We start from the raw sequence: 25,795 nt of genomic DNA, 5'->3' as shown, positions 1-25,795 counted from the left end.
CAAGCTGGGTTTACTCCAGGTACCTGAACACTTGTAGGTACGTTTTGGGCTAAGGACTGGCTGGACTGGGAAGGATTATCTGAAAACGATGGCACGCGGTCCTCCTGCTATAGGCACAGCAGAACACCTTCCAAAAAAGACTGCAGAGCCAGCATTTCTGTAACCGTCTAACCATCAGAGAGATGCCCAGAAGAGGCCTGCTCCATCCCGGAGCTCATCTCCAGCACAGAGCAGGCTAAACTCTCACAGAATCACAGAATGATAGGGGTTGGATGGGACCTCTGGAGACCATCTAGTCCAGCCCACATGCAAAAGCAGGTTCACTTAGAGCAGGTTGGACAGGAACGCATCTGGGCGGGTTTTGAACATCTGCAGAGAAGGAGACTCCACCACCTCTCTGGGCAGCCTGTTCCAGGACTCTGTCACCCTCAACGTAAAGAAGTTTTTCCTTATGTTCAGACAGAATTTCCTGTGGTCCAGTTTGTGCCCTTCTACTGTCTAGATCTGGTCTAAACCTGTGCCATTGCTTAATGCAGCAGCAGAGCGCTGTCGCCGAGTTTTGGCTGTATGAAACAAAAGCTGTCTGCTGGGGACCGGTCAGGTGGAGCTGTGCCTGGCGTCACAGCCATCAGCACCGTCTTTCCAGCCCTTTCCCAAATAAAGCCTCAACAGCTTGCTCCTGGCATACCACCCCTGTCCTCCCCCCTTGCAGTTGCGAAGCTGGTGGCTCATACAGCCTAAGAGACAGTTTTTATTCCCAACAGTCTTGTAAAGCCAAGGCCATTCAGCAGGAGAGCCCCAGCCAGTCCTGTCACCTGTGTCGTGGCCTGAGCTGGGCTACTGTCCTCGTCAGGCAAGGAGAAGGTCCTGCAGGTCACAGCCCAGCAGACAGCTTCACCTGCTGGCCTCGGGAACGAGCCGCAGCACCGCCAGAAGAAGAAAAACACATCTCTGCTACTTGGGTGTGATTACACTGAGTACATGCCTAAGCTGTGAAGCCCCAGGCTCCGTTTAAAAGGCGCAGGCTGCTCGATCCCACCACAGTAGTCAGCGACCGCCAGCCATGTCACAGCTGGCAGGGGATGTGGGCGCCCGCCACTCGGTGACATGGGCATTTCTTTTGCCTGCTGTTGCTCCCTGCTCCCCAACTCTTCCGCTGTGCCAGCCAGAAAGGGAAACGGCTTCAAACGCACCAGGCAGAGGAAGCCCAGCGATGCCTTTCCCCCAGCTGAGGCTCAGGCTGGCCCCGCGTTGCTCTCCTCCCGCTGATTCCCCTCCAGGGAAAACGTGCAGCTTCGCAGCAGCAGCAAAAAAAAATTAATAACCAGGCAGTTCTAACAAGGATGTGAAAAAGAATAAAAAAGCTTTAATTTAAAAATTAAATTAATAAGAGAGAATAGGCAAGAGGCGCTTGTGCCCTTTCCGTACCCGGCGCTTTGTATGGCTGCTCCCACCATGGACGGAAATCCTGACGCCTGCACAGAGCTGGCTCTTGCAGCCCAGAGTGACGCTAAGGAGAGAACAGCGGAGACTGCAGCAGCAACTGGCCTGGAGAGCCTCCAGGGCCACCAGCAAAATCATCCGGGAGGAAGCAAGGATTTGAAAAACAAAACAAAACAAAAAAAACCCAAGACACCCTAATCATTTCATTCTTATGAGGAAAGTATTAAATAATTTAAATAGCGTGAGGAAAGCAAGGCATCCTCTGTGCTCCAGTGTGTGATAGCGGTGGAACAGCGCCCGGCCAAGGTGCTCCCGGCGCGGGGATGTCGCCACAGTGCTCAGCTATGGTCTCGTCCAGTGTCAACCACATCCCTGACTGTGGATGGCAACGTCTGCGCTGCCAAGAGCTGGGGAGGAGCTGGGTGGTCCCCTGCCAGGAATTTCCCCAAGCACATGCTGGCCCACGAAGCTGCTGCTTCGCCCCTGGTGATGGCTGCCAGGCGCGGGTCGCAGCCCCAGGATGGCGCCTGTCGCCGGCATGGCTGCTTCCAGCCGGGAGGCGCTGGCTCCTTCTGGCAGCTCATGGCCAGGGACAGCAGACAGCCCGCCCTCCTCTGGGTGACTCCCACAGCACCAGTACTGGGACAACCCCCCTGGAGACTCTGCATCCATAGGGATGGGGAGTAACAGTGATTCGCCCTGTCAACCAGCCAGCCTTGATCCGGGCTTGAACCAGGTCTCCACAGCTCCTGGCACTTCCTGGCCCCACTGGGAGGTTTTCTCTGAGCCTGGCTCCACGAAGGATGCAAAAAGATGCTCTACATCCTCATCTCCCACTCACCAAAGCCCCGGAGGGGTGTGGGGAGGATCGAGACCTGGGAGCACAGAGCAGAGGCAGAGCAGGGTAAGGCAGAGCCCCCCGGCCTCTCGAGGAGCCAGGCCTCAAGGTGAGGTGAGCTAACGAAAGCTGAGAGTCCAAATCTGCTAAAACAGGGGAGGGAGGAGACCCGACCCCCTGGGTCCCCTGGCAGGGGGAGGTTCCCCTGTAACACAGGAAGGCTGCAGCTCCAAAAAAACCCTCATCCACGCCGCAGCAGCTTGGCCTGCAGGCACTGCCTGTTCTCGCAGCTGGCATCTTCCATCTTGGCTACGGGCATCCCCTCTGGCCAGGCTGGAGAGGCTGCGCTGCCGGCCGGGTTCCCTCAGGCCAGGCTGCAGCAGTGGGACGGGGCAGGAGGGAGGCCCCACGGCCCCCCCTTCTCCAGCATGCTGCTAGCGCCCCGCACCCGCTGTCCCCCGGCATCACAGGCTCCTCTCGGCGGTGAGGTATTTGAGCGCGGCAGCCCCGTACCGCCGCGACAGGTCCTGGTGGAACTCCTCCCGCAGCGTCTGGAGGCAGCCCCGGTACCCCGCGCTCAGGCGAAACTTGGAGATGTCGAAGCTGGGGGCGTGGGGCATGTGGATCATGAAGGCATTGGGCAGGACCAGCAGCTCGTACTCCTGGGGGCAGAGCAGCAGCCCCTTCATCAGCATCGTCTTGGTTGTACCAACCCGGCCACCACCCAGCACCTCCACGGTGCCAGGAGCAGCCCCTCACCCACCTGCGCATCCAGCTCCATGATGTGGGACACCTTGTTCCAGCCGAAGCCCACGAACCTCTGGTCGTACTTGGGGCAGTCTCGCCTCACTACAACGTAAGGCTCGAAGTCTGGCTGCCACGACACGCGGTATGGCACAGTGGCCGTCCGCCACTTGGCATAGTCAGTTGGGGCATGGCCTTTTGGCCACACGTGGTACCTGCAGGGAGAGATAAAAATGAGAGACTGGGGAAAACCGGCAGCTCCCCGAGACAGGCAGAGGATGCAGGGTGTCCTCTGAGCCGCTGACCCACAGCCCCGTGGCGCAAGGGCCCAAAACCGGCTTCTGCTGTGTGTGACAGCCCTGTTGGACAGCGGGGCAGCTCTGGTCCTTACCTGAAGGTGTAGAGAGAGCCCATGTCCAGCATGGAGAGCAGCTCTGCTTTGGATTTGGGGAAGGTCAAGCGGTAGTGCAGGGTTTCGAATGCTGGCACAATGAGAGCCGCCTTCCTCTGGGGCAGCTCCAGCTGCTGGATGGAGTTCCTATGGCGGTAGGAAGGGTGTGAGGTCTCCCTGGCTGTGAGGCATGGCCACGACCCCCTTCCTCAGCCCCTCCAGCCTGCCCACCACTCCAGAAGGGTATTAATGAGTTTGGACACTTTGCAGTGCTGCCATGCAGGGGCAGGAGGAATGGGGCACCCCTCACAGCCATGGCTGCTTCCTCATCCGCTGGCGTTTGGCAAAAGCAAGGGTGGGATCCCAAGGTTGAACACAAAGGAAACAGTTTCTGCATGTTGAGAACTGCTGCCCAGTTGCTGCAAACCCTGATGCTTGGGGAGCACAGCAGGCTGAGCAAGAGCCAGCTGGAGAAAGCCTTACCTGAGGTAATCGTAAAGGCCATACATAGGCAGGAAGTCAATGTCTGTCAGAAAGACGTATGGCGTCTGCGTGTTGGCCAAGGCCACGTTGCGCAGGAGGTTGATGGGGTAGAACTGCCCCTCTTTGTAGACGATGTGGTAGGCGACGTTACGGCGAGCACTCAGCACCTCCGAGGCCTGGGCGTAGCGCAGGAACTGCTGGGCCTCCGCATCCGACATGTACAGCGCCAGGCTGATGGGACCTGCCCAGTGTTTGCAGATGGCCTCCAACATCTGTAACCTGCGAAGCAGAGGGCACTGCATGACAAAGAGCTCTGCCCCGTGAAAGCTTGGCCAAACTCAGGACTGGGTGCCCATCAGTAAGCCTTGTGCCAACTGAGCCCAGTTCACCGAGGAGTAGGAATAATTGCTGTTCCCAGCTCAGGATGTTGCTCCTCACCACAAATCGCTGGTGCGAGGCTGAGGAACCCATATTAGAAAATCCTGGTAGCTCCTGAGCTGTGGAGCCACCCCAGAGGCAGTGGAGTTGGATGACCTGACCTCCCACCAGCCCCACTGGCAAGTACCTGTCCATGGAGAGCTGGGCCACAAGGGTGACATCGGTGGGGTCAGGAAGGGCCAGGAACTCGTACTGCAGGAAGAATAGGTGGACACGGTGCTGTGTGAGGTGCTGCCGTCGAAAATCGTAGCAGGGATCGTCCTCATCCAACTCCTCCAGCGCCTGCTGCAGCTGCAATGCCGTAAAGGTGAGGGAGAGCAGGAGCCCCAGGGCGAGCTGGGTGGGCTTGGGGGCAGAGTGGCGACTACCCTCACCTGGTTGCTGGGCGGGCTGGGGAGACTGGCACAGCCGAAGAGCTCCCTGCGCAGCAGGTTCCCGTCGTACTCCAGGAAGGTCAGGTAGAGATTGCGGAAGAACTCCACGTGCTTGTTCTTCACACGCAGCTTCTTGGGCGAGTTCCAGTGGATCACCTGAGGGCAGTGGTGTGTCACCCCACAGAGGAGGAGAAAGCAGCACCCAGCACTCCCCAAGCCCCGAGACCCCATGCTGACTCTCTGGACCTCCAGCGCATGCAGTGTCCTTCAAGCTAAGTCTCAAAGGCAGCAAACCCACCCACCTTGAGATCCGAGACCTCGGTGTAGCACTGCTCCGAGCGGGTGTGATCAGAGAGCTGCACGTTCCAGAAGCAGGGGAGCCGGTACACCAGGGACGGGTCCTGCTTGATCACCGCATTAAAGATGTCCTAGGGGAGAGAAAGGCAAGCGCACAGGTGGATGAAGGAGACAGCATGGCCCTCCCCATGCCAACAGCGCTATGGGAATGCAGCAGGGATGACCACCCCGAAGGAGGGACCCTTACCTGATCAGCCAGTGAGGTGGAGAGCATGCTCATGAGCTCCCGCTCCGCCGTCAGCCGCCACATCTGCTCCCAGCCCAGGCGACGCAGGCGGTCCAGCAGGAGCAGGATCACCCCTGGGTGCCGGGGAGGAGGGCACTGGGTCACCCAGGGAGCACCCAGCCATTACAGAGCTGGAGCACAGCAGCCTGCATGCCTTCGGCCCCTGGGACATGACGCTTCCCTGTGCCCACCTACACGATCCCAGGACGCCGTAGCAGCCCGGTGTGCCCACCAGACTTCCCCAGCCTCCCTGTGCCAAGTGCCGCCACAGCTGGATGCGCCATCAGGCTGCAGGGCCACCCCGGCAGCCAACGCTCACCCGTGTTGAAGCCACGTCCCAAGGCCGGCCATGGTTTATGATTTTTCCAGAGGTTGCCTAAATACCAGTCGCTTTGGTTCTCCACTAGCCCGATCACCTGCTTGTCTGAGGAAAGAAAGGGACGTGGATGCAGCCCGACTTGCTGTAGGCTCAGAGGGCCCAAGCGAGCCCACTGCACAGGTGTTGTGGCAGACAGGGACTGCCACCCTGAGCCCAGCACCCAGGGCCCCAGCAGGTCCCAGGGGCACCCTGCCCTCACCAGAAAACTTCCCGAAGACAGCCCAGAGCTCAGCGATGTCGGTGGCGAAAGTGATGTCGGTGTCCAAGACGATGACCTTGGAGAGGTTGGAGGGCAGTGCCTTGGTGAGCGTCAGCTTCATCAGCCCGTAGATGCCGGAGTAGTGCTTGTTGGGGATCCACGACACCTCCGGCTGCAAGGTGACACAGCCTCAGGGCTGGGCACAGCCATGCCCTTCCCCTGCCTGGGCAGGACGGACGGCTGTGTGTGCCCGGCACCCCGTGCAGAGGAAGCCAGCAGAGGGGCACAGCCCGAGCCCACCGCCTGCCCCCGACAGAGCTGTGGAGCCAGCCGAGCCTGCAGCACCTCCTCCAGCCACACCACCGGCAGCCACACACCTCTATCCCCAGGCCCTGCAGGCGCTCGATGGCTCTATCTCCTTCTCCTTCGCTCTCACCCTGGCCTGACTCTTCCTCTGGCCACCAGAACAACCCCCACCTGAACCCCAGCATTTCAGTGCTTGGTGGGGGACCCAGCTCCGCTGCAGAGCCCAAGGGGCCTCCCTACCACTCCAGCACTAGCCCAGTGCCCCCCTTCTCAGCTGAACAAGCAACAAGTCCAGAAAGAGGAGCAGAGGAGCAGATGAGCGAGGGACCAGCATGAAAAGAGATAATGAACACCCTCCTGCTTGCCCCTCTCTGCTGCTCCCCTCAGCCCTCCGAGCGCTGGGTTGGGACAGGGCAAAACAGGGGGCAAGTGCCTGCCTTCAAGTCATCGGCGTTGTAGAAGCTGACATGGACGGAGGGCACCATCCAGGACTGGAAGAGTGTCTGGAGGATCTGGTGGGCCACCGAGTCAGTGATGAAGTGAAAGTGGAGGGGGTTTTTCCTGCCAAAGGCAAGCGCAGCAGCACTCAGCACCACGGTGGGAGGGAAAGGACACGGTCCCCATCCCTCCCACCCCTGCGAAGGGACAGACATCAGCTGAGGGGACAGATGGAGAAAAATCAGCCATCTTGGGGAAACGCATCCCCCTCTGTCCCTCTAAGCAGTGGCAGAGGGGGTAGAGGGAGGCCCTAGAGCCCCTCTCCCACAACACTGCTCCCCTGCAGCAGCTCATCTGGGAACCCCAAAGCAGCAAGCCTCTGGCACGGCACCTCCCCATTACCTGTGGAAGAGGATGGATTTCACCAGGGTGACCACATCCCGGCTCGCGTTGTGCCCGGCGCAGACAATCGCAACGTGCAGGAGCTGCCCAGAGATAAATGTTGCCTTTTTGAGACTGGACACACACCCCTCGCAGGGGCCTGTCAGCTCCTCCCTGCAGCCCTGCTACGGGGAGAGACTCCATGACCCAGCCCTTCCCATGGGGAAGGCGCCCCAGAGAGAGGTGGCGGCTCAGAAGCGGGGACCAGGAGTCTGGCTGCCACTCCTCCTGTCCAGCCTCCCTCTACAGGGAAGCAAGACACCCTCACCCACCGGCTGTGTCCCATTGAGCACCATGGAGAGCCAGGATGAGGCCCCGTCATGGCCAGAGCATGGGATGAGCAGTGCCAAACAGGTTGCACACACATCAATGCTCAGCAGGGTCCCAGCCTCCCATCCGACGTCCCCCATCCACCGTGCCGCCGTGACGATGCCATCACCCACCTCACACTTGTGCACCGTCCGCTGCTTGGGGCAGGCTGTGCGGTTGCTCCTCTCGCCCCTGGGGGGGTCCCCATCCTCGGCGGAGACCCCCCACTGCGGGCTGGCGTCGCTGCTCTCCGCCTGTGCCTGGCCGAGCCGCAGCCGCAGCTGCTGGTTCTCCTCCTCCACCTTGCGCACCCGGGAGGCCAGCGCCTCCCGCTCCACGTCCCGGCTCGGCTGCTCGCCCAGGCAGGGCGGCAGCAGGAGGAAGCGGCCGTCTGCGGAGGAAACATGGGGCATGCGATGGGCACGAGCAAGGCAGAGCTCAGCCGGGAGGGACCGGGTGTGGATGGCAGGGCAGAGCCCAAACTGAGAGGTCCTGGCACACGTATGCCCAGCCAACATCACAGCTCTGCTCCCCTGATCCCCAGGGATGCCCCTGGAAATGCAGAGACACACCTGCAGCGACTTGCATGGGGAGCCATCGCCCCAAGGCCTCGGCCTCCCCTGCCCACTCTCTGCTGGGGACCGTCCCTCAATCCAAGGAGGAGAACCCACTCACATTCAAGGCTGCCCACAAAGAGGTAGAGCCAGGAGAGGAGGATGGCCAGGGTCACTGTGGCGAGCAGCAGCTTCAGCTTCACGCGCCAGGAGCGCAACATGGTGTGCCGATGGGACAGGGGCGGCGAGGATCAGGTGGGCAGCCCAAGCCCGGCTGGCCCCAGCATCCTAGAGCCTGCGAGGAGGAGGGGAGCGGAGAGAATGGTGTCACCAGCAGCCCACATCCAGGTACCTTGACATCCCCCAGCAGGATGTTGCTCGTCCCCTGCTCCCTCCAGGACACTGCCTCGGTGAGGAAAGCAGCAAGCCAGACGCCCTCCACCGCTTCAGCGACAGCCTCTCCCAGCTGGCACCCTCCTGCCCATGCTGGGGCATCTGGACACCCGCCCGCAGTCACCTGCCCCACCACCCTGCTATGGCCACACGGCTCTCGGGGGGAACCTCAAACATGGGAGGAGGGAGGAGTCCTCTAAGTGATTTCACTCCAGCTCTGTTCCTTGCTCCTTGCCATCCCACAGGCAAGGGGAAAGAACGAAGGTCTCCCTGGGGAGGGGAGGAGTGAGGCTGTGCTGGAGAGGTCCTCCCTGAGCCGGGTGGCCGGTCACGGAGTGGTTAATGGAGCCTGCCCTTGAGACGGAGCGCAGGTCCCTCCCCCACCACCTCCGAAGGCCCAAGGGGCCAGGACTGCTCTTGAGAGGCGGCCCCAAGGACACCGCCAGGCTGGGTGGGAGCACAGCCCACGCCAAGCCCCGCTGGGCACGCTGGCTCCTTCCCAGCCCTCCCACTGGCCGTCTCCGGGGAACTCCCGCAGACTCCCATACCGAGGTCTGCCGCGGGCCAAGCGCCTCCCCCTCCGCTCACCGCTACCTGCCCCGGCAAAGTTTGGTGGAAAAATCCCAAAACACTTCGGTGAAACTTGCTTCCCAGCACTACTGTCCCAATGGGGCACGGCAGGGGACCCCCTTGCCCCACCGTGGTGGCTCTGGCCACGCGTTCTTTGCTGCTCTTGTTCCCCAGCAAGCAGAACACCACGCTCCCCACCTCGCTCCTGCGTCCAGTCCCAACGCGGGGACAGAAAGCCTGTCTCCAGAGAGCCCTGCCACCACAGTCCCAAAGTGCCAGGTGTCCAGGGCAGGCGAAGACCCCACGAAGCAGGGGAACACCAACCTCTCCCCTGCCTGCTGCGGCCACACTGAGCCCCTGCCCTCGGCACAACATCTGGAGGCTCAACAAAAGCTGCCGTAGGGATGAATGGGACGGATTAGGGTCTGCTCCCCCCTGCACACACCCCGCCGGAGACCATTGATGTGCAGATGCCCATGGGGCCGCCAGCGCTTGGGGGCTGAAACAAGCAGCCTGGGAGGACACCAGCCTGAGCAGCCCCTGGGGCCAGAGTGCAAATGCCTGCCCACCGCAGGAATTGCCTGCTGAGGGCAGATGGATGGATCGCCAGGGGCAAGGGATACGCAGCAACAGGCTCAGGCTCTTCACGGGCTTGGGGCAAGGCCAGCCGGAGGGAGCATGGCCACCCCAACCTGCTGGGGGATGCAGCCAAGCCCTTGTGGCAGCAGGCACGGCACCTGAGGGCTGCACTCCTTTTCCTGGTGGAGAAGGGTCCTGCCGGCACCACGCAAGTGGGACCCAGCATTGTCCTGCTTTTACGCTCTATAGAGCGGGCCAAGCGCAGGCATGGCAGGGAAGAGGGAGCTGGCTCACGGAGCACACCAGGCCCAGGCGCCCCTTCTCCCTGCCACGGCCCTGAGCCCTGCTGGACCTGGCGAGGTCTCTGCATGCTGCTGCCAGCCCCTCTCCCTCCCGATCCACATCCCTCCTGCCTGCCCCAGGCATCCCCCAAACTTTGCGTTGAGGTCCCCGCAGGAGAGGCGGGGGAGAAGCAAGATGAGGGAGGTCAGCCGGCGCCCTGGGAAGCCGAGGGACAGGAAGGGACAAAATGGAACTTTAGCACAAATAAAGGAGAGAGAAGGTGGGGGCACACAGCAGCACCCCTCCTGCTCCTGCTCACCCCGTGGCCCCTCTGGGAGAACCTCACTGCGGAGAACGGCACTCCGTCCCCAGCCTGCATGTGAGCATGCTACCGGCATGGCAATTTGGGGAGACAGGATGGGACCAGTGGCAGGCCAGTTGGCAAAGACCCTCCCAGAGGCACCCAAGGACTCCATTCATGCCCCCCCCCAGAGCACCCCCACCCCTCCTGCCGTCCCTTCTCCCCCTCGTCACCTGGACCCCCTATTTCCTTACCTGCCTTTCCCCTTCTCCTCCTCCTCCCCAGCCGGCTGGCAGCCCACTGCTGCTGCTCCCTCCCGGGTCTGCCGTTCCCCGTCCTCCCTTTACTCCTCCCTTTCAGATCTGACACTTCCCCCCCTCTCCTCCCCGCTCTCAAACCCAAGCTCCCCCCGCACGCCCCGCGCTGGCCCCCCTTTCGGAGGAAGAAAGAACAAACAAAACAAGAGATTAAATTCGCTTTCTACTCAAGAGCCCCCAGCGCCAGGGGCACGGAGTTGCCCAAAGTAAGTCAGGAGGAATCTGTCCTCCCTCCAGACCCCCTTCCTGCTCTCAGGCCTCCAATATCCCTCCTTTGCTGAGATAAGGGAAGCATCAGGATTATTTACCCCCTACCCAGCATCTCCCCCCTCCTTTCCCGGGGCAGGTGCAGGAGGCTTTGTCCACACGGAGAGATACGGGGGGGGCTTTGTAAGGCGGCAGAGCCCCCTCTGCCTCCCCTTGGCTGGCAGAGAGGGGCTGCATGGCCAGCCCGGGATGCAAACACGGCAAGGATGGGGTGCAGCCCTTGCTACCCCAAGAGAAGAGATATTGGCTGCCATCTGAGCACCAACCCTCACCTGGACAGGGTGCAAACGCCGCTGTAGGTTTGAAAAGGAAAGAAGAGTTGCCCCCCTGCAATTGCCCAGCCTTGCTCCAGCCCCACCAGCCCAGGAGAGTGGGGGTCCCTGAAGAGCGCAGCGTCCCACAGCGTTCCCAGAGCGAGCAGGATGGCAGCAGGAGGAGCGGGAGGCTGGGGCTGGGAATGCTAACTATGCGGAGACGGGCTCTACCTGCAGCTCCCCCCGCCTCCCCGCGCCTGGCCCCAGGGCTCCTGCCTGGGGCCAGAGGGGAAGGAGGAGCCCCCTGCCCAACATGGCCTGGGATGGAGCCTGCTGGAGGATGCCCAGAGAAGGCAGGGTGTGGTGGGAGGAGGCCGCCACCGGCAGCAGGCGGAGGGATCCGGATGCGAACTGCCTGCATAGCAATTTAGATGAAACGTAAATTGCCCCCCACCCCGTACCCCAAGGGCGAGCAGCGGCAGCAAGCCCCAGCCCGCCTCGCACAGGCAGAGCAGCGCCTGCAAAGGTAGCTCCGGGCCCCGGGCAGCAGCAGGCTGGGTCCCCACCCAGGCACCACCAAAATCGCTGCCCCGGGAGAGGCATTTACCTTCCGCTCATGCAGCTCCCGCTTGCCCTTGCGGAGCCTCATTACAACAGGCAGTCGCTCCTCAACGGCACCTTTCTGCCCAGCCCCAGGAAACCCCCAGCCCGCTCTGGTCCTCCTCCGAGCCAGCGGCTCCCCACAGCAGGAGCTCTCCCTTTGCTCCCCAGCCTGGCGCAGGGGCACCTGGAGCTCACTCCAGGACTGTCCCATCCCTGCCCCGTGGTATCCATCACCTAACAAGTGCTCCCACTGAGGCACTGGAGGCAGCTGCCGCGCAGGGCTTACCCACGCTCCTGGGAGAAACCCAGATCTCCGGCAGCCTCCTGCCAACAGCACTGCTCCGGGGGAGGAATCTGCCTCTTGCTCTGGCTGACCACCACCGCCTCTCTGCACACTTTTCCTGGCCTCCCTATCTCGCTCGGTCCTGCTGCCAGCCAGGGCAGGAGCAGGTAGGCTGCTGGGGGAGCACAGACGAGGCAGAGGCGGTTTAGGATGTTTATGGCGGTGGGGAGGAGATGGCAAGCAGGAAGGCAGCTACACAGCCTCTCCTCCCCCATGAAACATTAAAGGCACAGCAGTGGAGGGCAAGGCTGTAAGCGGCTCCCAGGCACGGGGCACAAGCAGGTACCGGCAGCCGTGGTACAGCACACAAGCGTCCCAGCAATGCCTGTCCCCGCAGCCACGGCCTTCAGCCTCTCCGCCCTCCCTCCTCAGTCTCCTTGCTCGCGCCAGACAAGCGCAGCCAGCAGTAAGATGAGAGGTTTCCCAATACTGACGGTTTCCGACCCCAGCGCGAGGGTGCGGGGCAGAAGTGCTGCTCGCAGCAGGTTATCCTCCCTCCCCCACGCTCTCCCCCAGGAGCAGGGCGGCTCCTGCTTCGGCAGGGACCGGCGACACGGCAAACGAGACAGAAAGAGGCGCCCAGGTCCCCTCTCTCTCTGGGAGAGGATGACAGGAGACATCGGGGAAGGAGGAGGCAGGACCCCGGTCTCACCTCATGCCTGGACACCCCTGCCTCCAGTGGAACAGGGCGATAGCCAGGCCGTGGGGAATGTTGAGCCAGCGGAGCTGGGCAGCTGCACAAACACCGAGTATGTGATCACATCCACCCCTGAGGCATGGGCAGGAGCCCAAGGCTGGCTGTCCACTGGCCACCCCTCCATGCACAAGCAGCCTTTGCTCCCGAGACAGTGCGCCCACCTTCCTCGCCCCAGACTCCCTCCCCCTCCGCCCTGAGCTGCCCACGCACTGACATTCCACTCCTCCAAGATCCCCTCTTTTTGCAGGAGCATGGCTCAGCCCGACTGGCCTTCGCTCTCCCTGGCTCGGTGACTGTCAGGTGAGCAGTTAATGTTTAGGGAGAGCTGGCAGTGGGAGCTTTCCCATCGCATCAGCACGTTTCACAGAGGGGAGCAGCCCCGTTTTCCCACAGCACCGCAGCCGGCAGCAAGGCCCGTGTCAGGGTGGGCGTCATAGCCGGTTGTCTCCCCTAGAGCTAATGGACACCTGCAGAGGGGATGCTGAGGCACAGCGAGACTGCCTGCAGGTCACGGGACAGCATCCCGGAGGGGCAGAGGGACATTCCTAGCCTTGCTGCCCCCCTGCTTTGTCCCCCCAGGCATCACAAGTGAAGAGGTGGCCTGGCTGTTCCCAGCAAAGAGCTGCAAGGCAGCCAGGAGAATGATTTCACGGAGCTGGGCTGCCTCTTGTCTTACCTAGCTGTAGGCGACAGAAACCGCAAATCCTTCTCCCAGGTCTCATTTTTTTGGAGCTGGGAGAGCAGCAGCAGCTTAGCTGACCTGCTTAGACTGCCTCAGCAGGAGCACAGCACGGCAGCTTCCCAGGCTCGCAGGGGGTGAGAAAGGGCCCAACAGCCGCGGGGAGAGCTGCGCTGCAAGACTGGCAACCGAGAAAAAGCACCACTCTTTGAAGAGCGGCAACAGGGGATGATTTCTTCAGCCCTTACAAAGAGATGGGAGGGGACAGGCGGGTTCCTCGTTCAGCAGGTCACCTTTAAAGCATGTCCCGCAGCACCCATCTGACAGAGTGCCTCGCGATGCGGGGTCACCCCCTTGCCCCCCTCCCCATGGCTGAAACGCCGCCACTTGAGGGGGGCTGTGCCAGCCGGCGGATACCACACAGGCAGCGCAGAGCCAGGCAGCTGCAAGAATTTACAGAAGCGGAAAGGAATTTGGCCAGGAGAGCAGGATTAAAACCCCATGCTCCGGATTACCACGCCGTCCCTCCCTACCCAGTCTTATGATAAGCGAAATTTAAGTGAGCATTTCACCTTCACATTTCCCTGGAAAGAGCAACCTGTGGCAAAACATCCACCATATTCCAGAGGCGGGATCAAGCAGCAGCCACAGAGCCAGATACCAGAACAGGAGCTGTAAAAGCATAAAGTGTCCCCATCTCGCCACTGCCCCCAACAGCACCAAGCTGCAGAGAAAATCCCAGCGAGGTGAAGATCTTTCTGGGTCAGCAGTCAGCTGTCCCTCAGTTATGGCTCATTCTTGTGCATCAACTTCTCCTCAAGATAATCACCACACATAATTCTGCTGCTCTAAGAGTTCAGCTTTTTATTCTGCAAAGGTCACATTGAAAAGCCATCTTCTCTGACAGAAGCATAGCACTTGGGGAAGAGGAGCTAACAGTCCCTGAAGGGTGTTAGTTGAAGCTCCCAGCTTGGCTGAAGCAAGGACTTTCATCTCCAGACTGTTTCCTTGTTTCCAGAGGAAACAAGCAAGTTCAGGCTGGGTCTGACACAGGAACATGCCTCGCTGCTTACCTCTCCGTGTCTGAAACCCCAGGAATGCATCAGGGAGCAACTCCTCTTGGCAGGGACTCCAATCACGAGGCCCTGCTAGATACAGTCCGCTTCTGCGGAACGGCACCGCAGCCAGTCTCCCTGCCCAGGACTGGGCACTGAGCAGGCATGGGGGAGTCCAGTGCCACAGCAGAGCATCAAGTGTTGCGTGGGAGGATTAAGTCTACCAGACATCCTGCAACACTTGTGAGTTGGGCAGCTGCATTTTGCCACAACTCCCAGGCGAGAAATGAGGGGGCCACCCAGCCAGCAATGCGGTCCCTAAGTGCTGTCACTCCTGTTATGCCCAAGAAGAAGCTGGAAGGATCCATCTGGCAATAGCCTTCAGCCACCTCTGCAGGGACACCAGGGCAGCAGAAGGCAGGGCGCTGGCTTGCACTCCTCTGTGCACACTGTATTTGCCCCTCGCTGCAGCAGCGACCAGCAGGGTAGACCCTGAAAGCTTGTGTGACTGCAGAGCTGCAGGACAGCAGACACGCTGCCCAGGAAACCTGCCCAGACAAGCAAAAACACTGCTGGCTGGGTTTCACCCTGGGCTAGAAGTAAGGATCAGCTCTCAGGGAGGAACCAAGTCACTCCCTGCCAGCAGGAAGCCCCTCACCCAAGGGCTGTCCGGCCCTCAGTGCGGCTCTGGAGCAGACCATCGTCCTCCAGCGCTCAGCCCGCCCTGTGCCCAGAGTGCCAGGCTCAGGGCAAGGGAGCACCTCACATGTCCATGCCGGTCATGGTTTTCCCACTGAGACCCTGCTTCTGCACAGCCTGCTGGGCTATACCAGTCCCACGCTAACTTGGCACTTGGAGGTGTCCTCAGTGTCTCTTAACCCCATGAAACCCTGCCATGTGCTGCTGAGACCCCCACGGGGCTCACAGAGGAGATATCTGTTCAACACACTGCTTCCAGCTTCACCTCCCTGGACTACAAGTTGTTTGACGCCAGGAGGATACTTGGCAGGTGAAGTATTGCCACTGACTGGCCTTTTTCTGGGCCTGATGGAGCATAAGCCTGACTCAGGGCAACTGCTCCAACACAAACAGAGAGGCTACAGAGCCCTGGATCAAACCTCTTCTGTGCACAACCCTGGCCAGCACAGCCAGGCACAGGAGGGACCAAGCCTGGGCGTTGTGCAGGAGCACTACAAGGAGCAGGAGGACCCTGCTTGCCTGTCGAAACAGAAGAGGAGCAGCATTTGGGCTGATGTCCAGCTCCCTCCCCTCTGCCAGGATTAGGTTTCTAATATCTGCATTTTTGCTGACGTCTGTGCTGCAGCTAATGGCCAGCTCTGAATCCATTAGGTTCACCGCGTCCCGGTCTCCGGATGTGCTCCGGGCATCAATACCTGTTCACCCCTGCCATTTCCTGATGCTTCCACTGCCGCAGGCTTGTGACAGACGGCAGTTCCTGCTGGGGTCAGAGCTGAGAGGCAACAGCAGGGTCAACAGCCGGGAGCTCCTGCTTCTATCCACGCCAGTCTGCAGAAGCCCTCTGTCAGCTCCAGCTCTCGCCGTCAGCGCAGCTGGAGCACACAGCAGGCATCATGCCCCGTACAGCAAAAGGGTGGGAATTTCACCCTGTGAAATAGTGATGTCTGAAGTTTCCAGCTAGCAGTGTCCCCGGGTAGGGACTGACAGATTTTCCCCCTCCAAATCTCGCTGCTCCCCTGAAATACTCTCGAACAACCTGTACCAGGAGCTGCTCCCTGGTGGGACAAGGGAGACCATATCCCAGCCCATCTAACCAGACCTAACCCCTACACAGGCTTGTGGAGTCTGCACCATGTCATGCAAAATTAATTAGGTTAATTACAGAAAAAGAAAAAAAAGAGGCGGCAAAGGGACTCCGACAACCCTGCACCGGCACTCTGCCCGGAAAAGTCCACAAGAGGCATGACACCATCCTCCCCGCCACCTCTGGGAAGGTGCCAGGGGCATGGCTCCGAGCCAGGCCCCCAGGTGCCTGCCGTGCATTGTCACCAGCAGAGCTGGGCAAGTGTTTTCAGCTGAATAGTTATTGATTGAAAACTGCAGTTTCCAGACAACTCAGAGCTATTTCCTACTTCATGACAAGTTTTCGACAGAACAAAATGCTTTGCTTTCCAAGCAAAAAGTCTCATTTTGCATTGTTTTGTTTGAAACTGACCTGTGTTACATTTAAAAGAAAAGATAAAGGGGTGTCTCAAACTCAGCTGTGTTGGGGTTTTTTACTTTGGGCACTAAATCAAGCAATTAATTATTTGTTCAGCTCTGCTCTCCAGACAAGCTGCGAGCATCACAAGCCAAAGGGCCAGGGCAGCTCTGCCCAAGCAGCAACGCTAAGGAGGGTGTTGGGTGTTTTCTGTGCTGCAGGCTCCTTTCAGACCTCAGCTGGAGCTCCCCCGAGGCCAGCAAGAACTCGCCTGTGGGACACAGAGCTGCAGTGTGAGGGACAGCAGGTGCCCCACCAAAACGGCATCCACCCGCCCTAGTGGGCAGCGGTTCAAGACACGCAACCAAGAGGTCACAGCCACTGCTTGAAGGACATGCAAGGGGCAGGGCTTCCCGTGCAAACTGCCCTCCACAGTACAAGCACATCACACCAAGGTCCCTCACTAGTCCCGACTGGTACCCAGCACTGGAGCAGCCCTTCCGGATGCCATCTCTCACAGTGCCGAGCTCTGCGCCAGCAGCACAAGGCAGCCAGGCATGCACATGGGGCACCCGATGAGGCGAGGCAACCCCTTCACCTCCCCTGTGTGAAGAGCAGCTGTGCCGCAGAGGGGGCCAACGCTCACTGAGAGCCAGAGCTCACGGATGCAGCCTGGTGCCTCTTCCACCAGGGACTGGCCCAAACTGGGAGCTGTGCTTAAGCAGCCACTCCCATGTCTTCCTTGCCCAGAGCTATTCCTGGCACTGGTGCCCTCAGTGCCCCAGCAAGGCTGAAAGCAGAGCTCGTACACAGAGGAATGGAACAAATGCACCATAAATAGCAACCAGGAGGGCTCAGGACAGGCTCTAAAAAGCCCAAGCAGCAATAGTGCCATCCACTCAGGGTGCCCTGGGCATTTAGTAAGACCTGAAGCGATACCTGAGCTATAGAGAGGCTGCTCTGTAGCTGCAAATAGGCTCTGACAACACTGTGGAGGATGAGCTGCTGGCTGGGCTGACAGACTGCAAATTTACCTGCAAAAAAGCCTATGGGGCATTTTTGCAAACTGGAAATGGGGTAGCAACTCATGGGGGCAAAAAAGGAGGGGAAGCAGATCCCAGAGCAGAGGCAGTTCCCAAAGCCAGGAGGTGGAAAGCAGAATGCTCCCAACACCCAAACTCCTTACTGACCATTGCCAGCACTCCTCCCCTCCTGCTGCTCCTTGTGTTCCCATCCCTAGGGCTTCTCACACTGCTGAGCTAAACCCTGAACTCGTGCACCAAAGGACAAAGGCAGGGAAGAAACAGCATACCTCAACTCAACCAAGCCGCAGATGAGTGGCTCAGGACAAAAGCTCACGTCTTCTGCAACTCACAGCAACCTCTGTGCAGGGCCCAGCCTGCCCCAGGAGTGGGACAGAGGCGTAAGAAAGAGCTCAGCCCATCCTGTGATCACCAAGTTCCCCTCCTACCTCTAGGAAGAGTCTTCTCCTTCCCACCACGCCCATCCTCCCTACTCCCTCTTCCCTGCTGGTGCCTCCATCTGGAACAGCAAATACTCCGCGTTCCCCTTCACACTGACAGCATATGTCCTATAAAGGGATCTCAGCCTCCACAGATGAGGATATGACCGGCCTCCAGCAGCACTGCCAGGCACCAGCCTCCCGCTCTCAGCGGGGAGTCCTGCGCTTTCAGCAGCGCTGCAGCACAGCTCGCTTGGGCGTATGCTGGGAACCGGAACACGGGAGAGACAGTTGGGAACACAGAGAGAGGTGTGTACGCACAGGGAAGGCAGAGGACCCGAATGAAATCACCCAGCATATAAACACACATGCACACACACACACACAGAGGGAAGCAGTTGCTTCCTCTGACAGAAAGGTTGGGTTTTTTTTTCCATCAGAACGGGAAGACAGCACTTAAAAAAAACCCCAAAACCAAAGCACCAAACCCTTGCTTTATTGCTCCTGGAGCACCAAAACCAGCCAGGACACAAGACGCAAAGACAATCAATGCTGACTACAAACCCACCTTGAGAATTTCGGAAGCCCACAGCTCTCTTCTCTTCTCCCCCATGACTTTCCTGTCCCCTCTCACCCTTCCTCCTCTGCGCAGCAAGCAAGGAGTCTTGATTTTTGGCTGAGTTTCCACTCTGGGTACAGAAGCTTGATAAGAGACTGGGCAGGATGTGAGCACCCGTTGAGGAAGAGGATTAGTAACCCCCTAATCTGCACATTTTGGAGTCTAAGCACTTTGCTCTCTAATTAAACCACAGAGTGCAGAGATTGCCAGAAGGGGGAGAACAAGGAGGAAGAAGGAAAGGAAGCAGAGATTGTGGTTTAAAGGCTGTTCCTTGTGGCTTAAATGCAAGGGGTGTCACTGGTAGGGATGTATTTCACCTCAAGCGCGTTATGCCAGGGCCGCTGAGCATCCTGTTGCCTCCCCTGATCCAATCCGTAGCAACGCTGAGGGCAGGATGAAGAGGGACCTGTGTGATGGCCTGGGGATGGCAGAGGGAGCGAAGGGCTCCATCAGACAGAGTGAAGCATTACCTGTTGCAGCCTCACCTGGAGACGGCCATGACTCCCCCTCTCGAGTTCCCAGCCTCTTGGGAAATCACACAAGCACCAGGCTGCGTTTGTCTCTGCTTCCCAGACCTGTCTGCACAGAAGGCCCTTGTTCAAGCACTTATCTGGCTCCATGCTGGGGAGGGGCTGGTGCCTTGCTGCCCTGGCACCCAGGCAGGACACTCAGCTCTGCACCAGGCTTGTTCAGGGCTGCCTGGCAAGGGAAACTTTCCTGGCACAGGTAAAGAGGGAAACCTTTTGCCGCAGCCCATGACAAACAAAGCAGTTCAAATAATGGCCCTTTTCCCTCCAGCTGCATTCAGACCCACGTGCCCGTGCTGAGAGGAGGCAGCAAGCCCGAGCCTCCGTTCCTCACTGCTGGCACTGCAGCATGCAGCAGGGACAGCCTCAGCAGGGAAGCTACCTAGGCAGTGGGGACAGGAGCCCTCTGGCCTGACAGCACGCCTCGCCTCCCAAAATGCTGTGCCTCCACCTCTGCCCCACCAGACTGAGAAGGGGAGGGGTGCGTGTGTGCAGGGGCAGCCTGTCACTCCAGCGTCCTTCTCTTCCCTCATTCCTATTCTTTGGAATTCCTCTCTTCTGTTTGCTTTGTTTCAGCCCTCAATGAACAGGAAGAAAAGGGAAGGAGCCTTGACAAATCCGATCAAGGCGCAGACACGCTGAGGCTCCCTCCTGCTGGCATGCCAAGCCCTGCACTAATGAGGGGTAGAGGAGAGAGAGGCGGCCGCTGAGAACAGTGGCCCCACAGAAACACTTGGTGTACGGGACAGAGGGAAAAGAAGCTGCTTGGGCACAACAATGCCAGCACAAGCTCCCTGTCTTCAGAAGGGGTTCTTCCCATTTCCCCTGGCCCAGGGAGCTTGTTCCAGCTCCTCCTCAGCCCAGGTCCCAGTCACCTACTTCCCACTGCACTAGAAACAAGCAATAGACCATAGTAGAGTTTGGGGAGAAGGATCCAGACGTGCATGCTCAAGGGAAGTTCAACTAAAACTGCCATGGAGATGGGACCACACTTTGTTCCAACAATTCATGCAGGGAATCTGGTCTTTCCCTCCAGAGAACTGGGCCACAGGGGCTTAAAAGTGCCAGTGTTGTCTCCAGAACCTCCCCACAGGTACCAAATATCCACAGGCTCTGTAGAGAGGAAACCCACAGAGCTGAGACCTTCTGCCATCCACAGTTTACCAATTTGGGTACAGAAGCACTAAAACGGGAAGGGAGCGAGCACATGTAAACTGTCTACTTAACAAGCAAGATAACTGACCTTTGGAGGCTGCCAATGCTGCAGGGGTATCTGGGAGCAGCTGGAGAAGCTGACAGGGCCTGGTGGCGGCTGTGAGGACCACACTTTAACCAGGGATTCTCAACTTGAAGGGCAGATAGCACATCCCAGCTGTACTTGAGGGCTTTGGAGCTTGCTGTCACCTGAAATCCAAAAGGCAAACAGTCACGTGAAGAGCTACTGCCTACAAGAGCTCTGGGGACAGGCCCCTGCACAGCCAAGAGTGTCATAAATCCACAGTACCCAACACCTTGGTCCTGTCTGTTACAGACTGTTACAAAGCACAGCTCAGTGTCACCCAAGGCTACCCAGACAGCCCATGGGAGAATATCTGCATGCTGCATGTTCCTAGTCCCAGATCACTGCACTGTCCTGTAGCACGTTCCCCATCCATGCAAGGAGGGCTGTACATGTGTCCCCAAAAGTGCTGGCAAAGCCACAGCCACTGTGCTTCATCGCAACACATGTGAGTTCTCACACTGACTCTTCAGCAGAATGAGGAGCTCGGGGAGGGATGCAAGTTTCCTGGTCCCTTCCCAAACATGATAGCAGCAGCAAATCCTTAGCTTGTGAGGCAATGAAGGGATTAACTATCTTGTCCAGTAACACGAGCCCCTGTGACATACCTGGGGCAGTCCCAGGGTCCCTCAAGAGAGTCTATCCAGATAAACGCACAACAGTGAGAGAGAAGGCATAAAGGCAGAGAGAAAGCAGGCAAAAATCACCACGTAACTTGTGCTGCAGAGAGCAGAGCAGCCTGCACATGTCACTCTTCCTCACAGGCAGAGGAGACCATCCTCCTCCTCCTCTGCTGGGGTCTTGCTAGTGCACCCCTTTCCTCCAGTACCCATGGAGCTGGGTACCCACACACCACAACTGCAGGCTGGAATGGATGAGCCCTTCTCCCAGGAGGCCACAGGGATTATCACCTCCTTATTGGGAGAAAGCCCAAACGAGAAGCACAGAGCCACACAAGTAAGTTTGGGCAAAGGAGTCAGAGGGGAATTGGGAGTTTTGATTTAAAGCCCCTCTATCCACACACATCATCGCTCCAAGATGCAGGAGGAACAGGACCTTCAAAGCAGGTAAAACCTACAAACCCCATCTTTCTGGTCTGTCCCACCCCAAACAGAGAAGCAAGTGTGCTGGGCACCAGCCCTGACACAGCACCCATTGCACCCCTCTAGCCACAGCAAACCCCAGGTCAGCCTGGCACAGCACAATATGAAACAAGGGATGCAACATCAATCCAAACAAGGGCTGGAGATAAGAAAAACTTTACAACAGCTGTTCACCTGAACAGTGAAACCCACCAATTCCAGCAAAGAAGTACAGCCCCACAACTGCTCAGCAAAACCCTCCTCCAACAACTTTGGCCTGACGCTACTTCTGCTTTGTGAGTCTCCCACAGTACCTGGCTGCAAGGTGGCAGGCAGTGAGAGAGGACACCTATGGACACTCCGGCACACATCAGTAAACAGACATCTATCCCCTCCATCACCCCCACTCCACTTAGCCTGATGTGTCAGCTCCCACCTCAGAGGTCTAAGAGGGGAACCTCAAAGATGGATACTTCTGGAGCAGGGGGAACTGGGTATGAACCAGGGTGCCACACCTGCCTGGCACACAACCCCTTTGCAGTTACAACCCTCCCTCTGGTGCTACCAGAGCCCCGTGTTTACAGGGACCAGTTCACCAGGTAAGATCCAAGTTCCAGATACCCACCTGGAACAGGAAGCAGAAGAACAAGTAGTTTCAATAGCGAAGAGCTGGAAAACCAAATCCACCTTCAGCAGAGCTACACCTGAGTGTGGAGAGCCAGGCACGTGCCTGCCGTGCACGGCAGCGCTGCCCAGTGGGATCTGCCACAGCACAGCCACCAGCATCACCGGGAAAGCAAACTTGCTGTACACACGTGGCAACAGCCTCATCTCCAGGGTGGAGCCCACGTCCAACAGCTACAACCCAAGCCACCAGCAATTATTTACACAGTACTGTGCGCAGGGCCTGCAAGACCTGCAGCGCAGTGGGACCGATCTCCAGATCTGCTGCCTCCTCCAGGTGGGGTCAGGGGAGCTCGGGTGAGGCTGGGGGAAAGGCAGATCAGAGACCACAAGCAGTTGCAGCACCGTCTCCCTCAGGGCCCAGCTGCATCTCTCCCTTGGAGTGTTTCCATTAACACAGGACACTGGAGAACTGCACGTCCAGAAGTTTTTTTCCAACTGCATCACACGGTTATTAAAAGATATCGCCTCTCCCTCTCAGCCTTCAGCGCAGGCAGATTTGGGATATTACAGAAGAGACTGCACATTGCTAATGAATCAGGGAAGGGAGTTATCCAAGTAACAGCCTGGGGCTCTAAATGGCTTTCTGGAAAAGGCATCTGGAGGCAGCAGGCGGTCACTATCTCACAGCGGGTCTCTGCACACATTGCCAGACGTGTTGTTCCTCCTGGGAAGCCAAAAAAGAGTCTCTCTCCTGAGATGCCAAGTCTCAGTTAAGCTGGGAAGAGAAGGGCAGGGGCACCCTGACAGAGAACAGCAACAAAATGCCTTCAAGTCAAAACACTCATTAAAAGGCCCCTTAAGCTTGTTTGACCTGCGTTTCCCTTCCCCTCAGACTACTGCTTCAAGCAATAGACCTGTCAGCAACACTTCAGAAACTCAAGGACTACATCACCAACATCCCCTGCCAGCTGCTGCCTTTCCAGGTCCCTGGAGGGCTGTCAGAGATCAGAGGTGCAAGCTACCACCACGCTCCGAGCTTGGTGTGCTTGTCTCCTCATTTGGACTGAGGTTTGGAGCTCTCCTGAAAGGTGCTGGCCTCCAGTGAGATGCCCTGAGCGAATCAGGCCTTCCATTCCAGGCAGGGCTCATGTGTCAGGGATTAAAATACTCCCTCTGTCTACAGGTTATTTGGAGCAAGTCACAATTTATCCCCAGCTATCCTAAAGGATTGTCTGAGCTCATCCAGAAGCAAAGAAAATAGACGGCCACACCACGGTGACAAGGAGACAGGGACAGAAGGGCCATCTCATCCCACACCAGGGCTGCTCCCTTCCAACCACAGCCGTGAAGATCCACATCCCAGACCTCACAGTGCCAGGCTCCTTCCCTCCTGGCAGTGGAAGGGCGGCAGGAAAACATGTCTGGAGAGAATATCCACTTCCCCCAGAACTACCAACCTCCCAAGACACAGCCACGCATCGATATATTGTGTCTATCCTTAGGATGAGCTGCCTCAGACCCACAGCAGTGCTCTGCCTGGGGTCAGGTGCCCCAGAAACGGCATGGTCTCACGGATCTGAGCAAAGAGAGAGACACTGGCAGCCAAGCAAGCTGGACTTCAGCACTGTACCCACTGATGGGCTGGCAGAGCGTTTGCTTTTTTTGGTTTCCTTCTTTTCCTGCCATTAGTGCTGAGCCTGCACCTCTCATCATCAGAGCATAGGAACTATTTGGCCTCAATTACAGCCAGTGGATTTCCAGTAAGCATGAGCCCTTGGCACCCAGACTGACAGTAAATGTTAAGAAAGTTGCCGCTCAGAGAGCTTTCAGGGTACGCTCGAGAGAGAAACTGGCCCCTCAACCCAGCCTTTCATCTCCTACACCCCCCCTTCCCCTCAGGCACTATAAGCCAAGGCGATTAAGGTCTTGCCCAATCTCATGGGCTCGCTGCTGCTCTGAGAAGCCACCCCTCCTACAGCGCTCCCTTGCAGCATATTTACCATAAAAAGGCAGCATGATGCTACTCAAACTGTCCTCCAAACTCACTCACTGCAGGAGGGCGATGAACAGAAAGGGGGACAGGACAGACAGCGGGTGGGAGGGAGGCCGGGGGCAAGGGATGAAGAAGCAGCATCTGCCAAAAAGCTTCTCTCTCAGGGACAGAGATGCACTATCTAGCTATGCTGTTCAGAGTAGCCCAAGGACTTTGTGCATCAAGCTTCACCTCTGGCTGAAGACAAGGTGTCTTTGGCAGTCTCCTAAGCAGCCGGCTCTCAGATTGCTGTCTGCCAGAGCTTCTCCTTGAAGGAGAGCAGCTCCGGCAGTCTGCACTGGATATGCCCCTAGAGTCACCGACAGCGCACACCCACCCCCAGCAAGCTCTTCTCCAGACCTCTGTCACGGGGCTTCAGGTGCCATCCTACCCGCCTTGGTACTTACACTAGCAGCTCAGCCACCGCGAATTTCAGAGCTCACAGGTAGCACGGCATGCGAATGGAAAGTTGGGTCTAATCCATGCGATTCTGCCTAAAAAGGTTTGTTTAGCGCCAGACTGTTTGCCAGCAGTATCTCGTGCCCTTTTTGAACTCAGCCTGCTGGAAAACAAACCCTCCGGGGAAGGGGGGAGAGGAGGAGAGACCAGAAAGGATAAAGTGCCTGCCCATGCAACTGTAATTCTTGCAGAGGAAGCTGCAGGCACACACTGCGTCCATTGTGCGGAGGTAACCGGACAGGAGGAAGGAGGGGCAGCCCGGGCAGAGCTCTGTTTGCTCTCGGCAGACCTGCGAGAGGCCACGAAACGCCCTCCTCACCCTCAAAGGGCCGCGGCGGGGCCGGCGGGCTGTGCCCCATGTGCGCCGCTGACGATCTTTGCACCCCGAGGTGCGCCCAGGGCCAGGCCCAGCGCAGGGGAGCAGGGAGGGGACACCGGGCAGGGTGGCACCGGCCAGGCAGCCTCAGGGCGACTAGTCCCCGGCCGAGAGCTGGGGTGCAGCCCGGCAGGGAGGGTCTGCGGGGCTGGCGACAGGTTTGGGCCCCCCCTTCTGCAACAGGCTGCAGGTCCCACGCCTCCGCCTGTGAAAGGGGCGGGGGGGGGGGGGCGGTAAAGGCGACGGTGGCCGTGTCAGTCCCGCCTGGGCTCCGGGACAGAGCCGGGAAGCACTGACAGCGTCCCCCCCCCCGCTCCCCTCTCGGTGCTCCCTCCTTCCCGAGCCTCCCCGGGCCCCCGCGACCCCGGGCAGGCACGGACACTGCCGCTCACGGTAGAGACAACACCACGAGGGTGGCAGCCCCCCGTCCCCAAGGTGTCCCCCCCTCCCCAGACTCCTCCAGCCCCTCGGGGCAGCCCTCCCGGCCCCACAGAACGAGCGGGGGTTGCCCCTGCCCGACATCAAGGCACCGGTCGGGCGTCCGGTGCCTGACAAGGAGAGACCCAAACACTGTCCCTGCGTGTCCATCAGAGCATTTCCCTCCCCCGCCAGGCCCCCACCAGGCACCCCCCTCCCCCCCCCCGGCTGGGACAGGGGCTCCCACACCCCGCGGCAACCACGTCCCCCCTCGGGACGCTGCCACCGCCGACCCCTCTCAGGAGGTCCCCACAAAAGCCGGTGACCCACCGCCCCGTACCTGCCGGACCGCCGCCGACACTGCCGCCGCTCCCGGTCCTTTAAACCCCCGCCCCGCCGCTCAATCGGCTGCTCGGCGCTCGGCCGCCGCGCCTGCCCCGCTCGGCTGGGCTCCGCTCGGCTGGGCTGGGCTGGGC

General features: G+C 59.0%; 1 protein-coding gene across 5 annotated transcripts; it reads right to left on the bottom strand.

Moving 5' to 3' along the window:
• Positions 1–1,346: 1,346 nt before the first annotated feature.
• LARGE2 (LARGE xylosyl- and glucuronyltransferase 2) lies at positions 1,347–25,768 on the bottom strand. 5 transcript variants are annotated; one of them, XM_054200132.1, is made up of 17 exons: positions 24,475–24,684; positions 20,291–20,451; positions 18,470–18,938; positions 8,042–8,215; positions 7,501–7,757; positions 7,019–7,101; positions 6,623–6,739; positions 5,873–6,051; positions 5,614–5,718; positions 5,256–5,368; positions 5,014–5,139; positions 4,712–4,867; positions 4,465–4,628; positions 3,900–4,178; positions 3,417–3,563; positions 3,045–3,240; positions 1,347–2,943 (listed from the first exon to the last, which is right to left on the bottom strand). In XM_054200132.1, the coding sequence occupies exons 4-17, from the start codon at positions 8,139–8,141 to the stop codon at positions 2,746–2,748; spliced, it is 2,220 nt and encodes a 739-aa protein (XP_054056107.1). In that variant the 5' UTR covers positions 8,142–8,215; positions 18,470–18,938; positions 20,291–20,451; positions 24,475–24,684; the 3' UTR covers positions 1,347–2,745. The 5 variants fall into 5 exon arrangements, with proteins under 5 accessions (XP_054056107.1, XP_054056106.1, XP_054056105.1 ...); XM_054200131.1 differs by lacking the exons at positions 18,470–18,938; positions 24,475–24,684 and adding an exon at positions 25,660–25,768; XM_054200130.1 differs by lacking the exon at positions 18,470–18,938 and having other exon boundaries at positions 24,475–24,683.
• Positions 25,769–25,795: the final 27 nt, after the last annotated feature.

Source organism: Rissa tridactyla, chromosome 4, assembly GCF_028500815.1.
Source record: "Rissa tridactyla isolate bRisTri1 chromosome 4, bRisTri1.patW.cur.20221130, whole genome shotgun sequence".
In the NCBI taxonomy this organism is placed as follows: Eukaryota; Metazoa; Chordata; class Aves; order Charadriiformes; family Laridae; genus Rissa; species Rissa tridactyla.
Note: the sequence above shows the minus strand (reverse complement) of the source record. Positions and strands in the feature narration are given on the sequence as shown.

Excerpts from the sequence above, each read along its gene's own strand:
- LARGE2 (XM_054200131.1), bottom strand. The coding sequence starts at position 8,141 with ATGTTGCGCTCCTGGCGCGTGAAGCTGAAGCTGCTGCTCGCCACAGTG. Across the intron at positions 5,719-5,872 it reads TGTCTTCGGGAAGTTTTCTG|ACAAGCAGGTGATCGGGCTA; the intron begins GTGAGGGCAGGG and ends TTCTTTCCTCAG. Across the intron at positions 5,369-5,613 it reads GGGACGTGGCTTCAACACGG|GGGTGATCCTGCTCCTGCTG; the intron begins GTGAGCGTTGGC and ends CCCGGCACCCAG.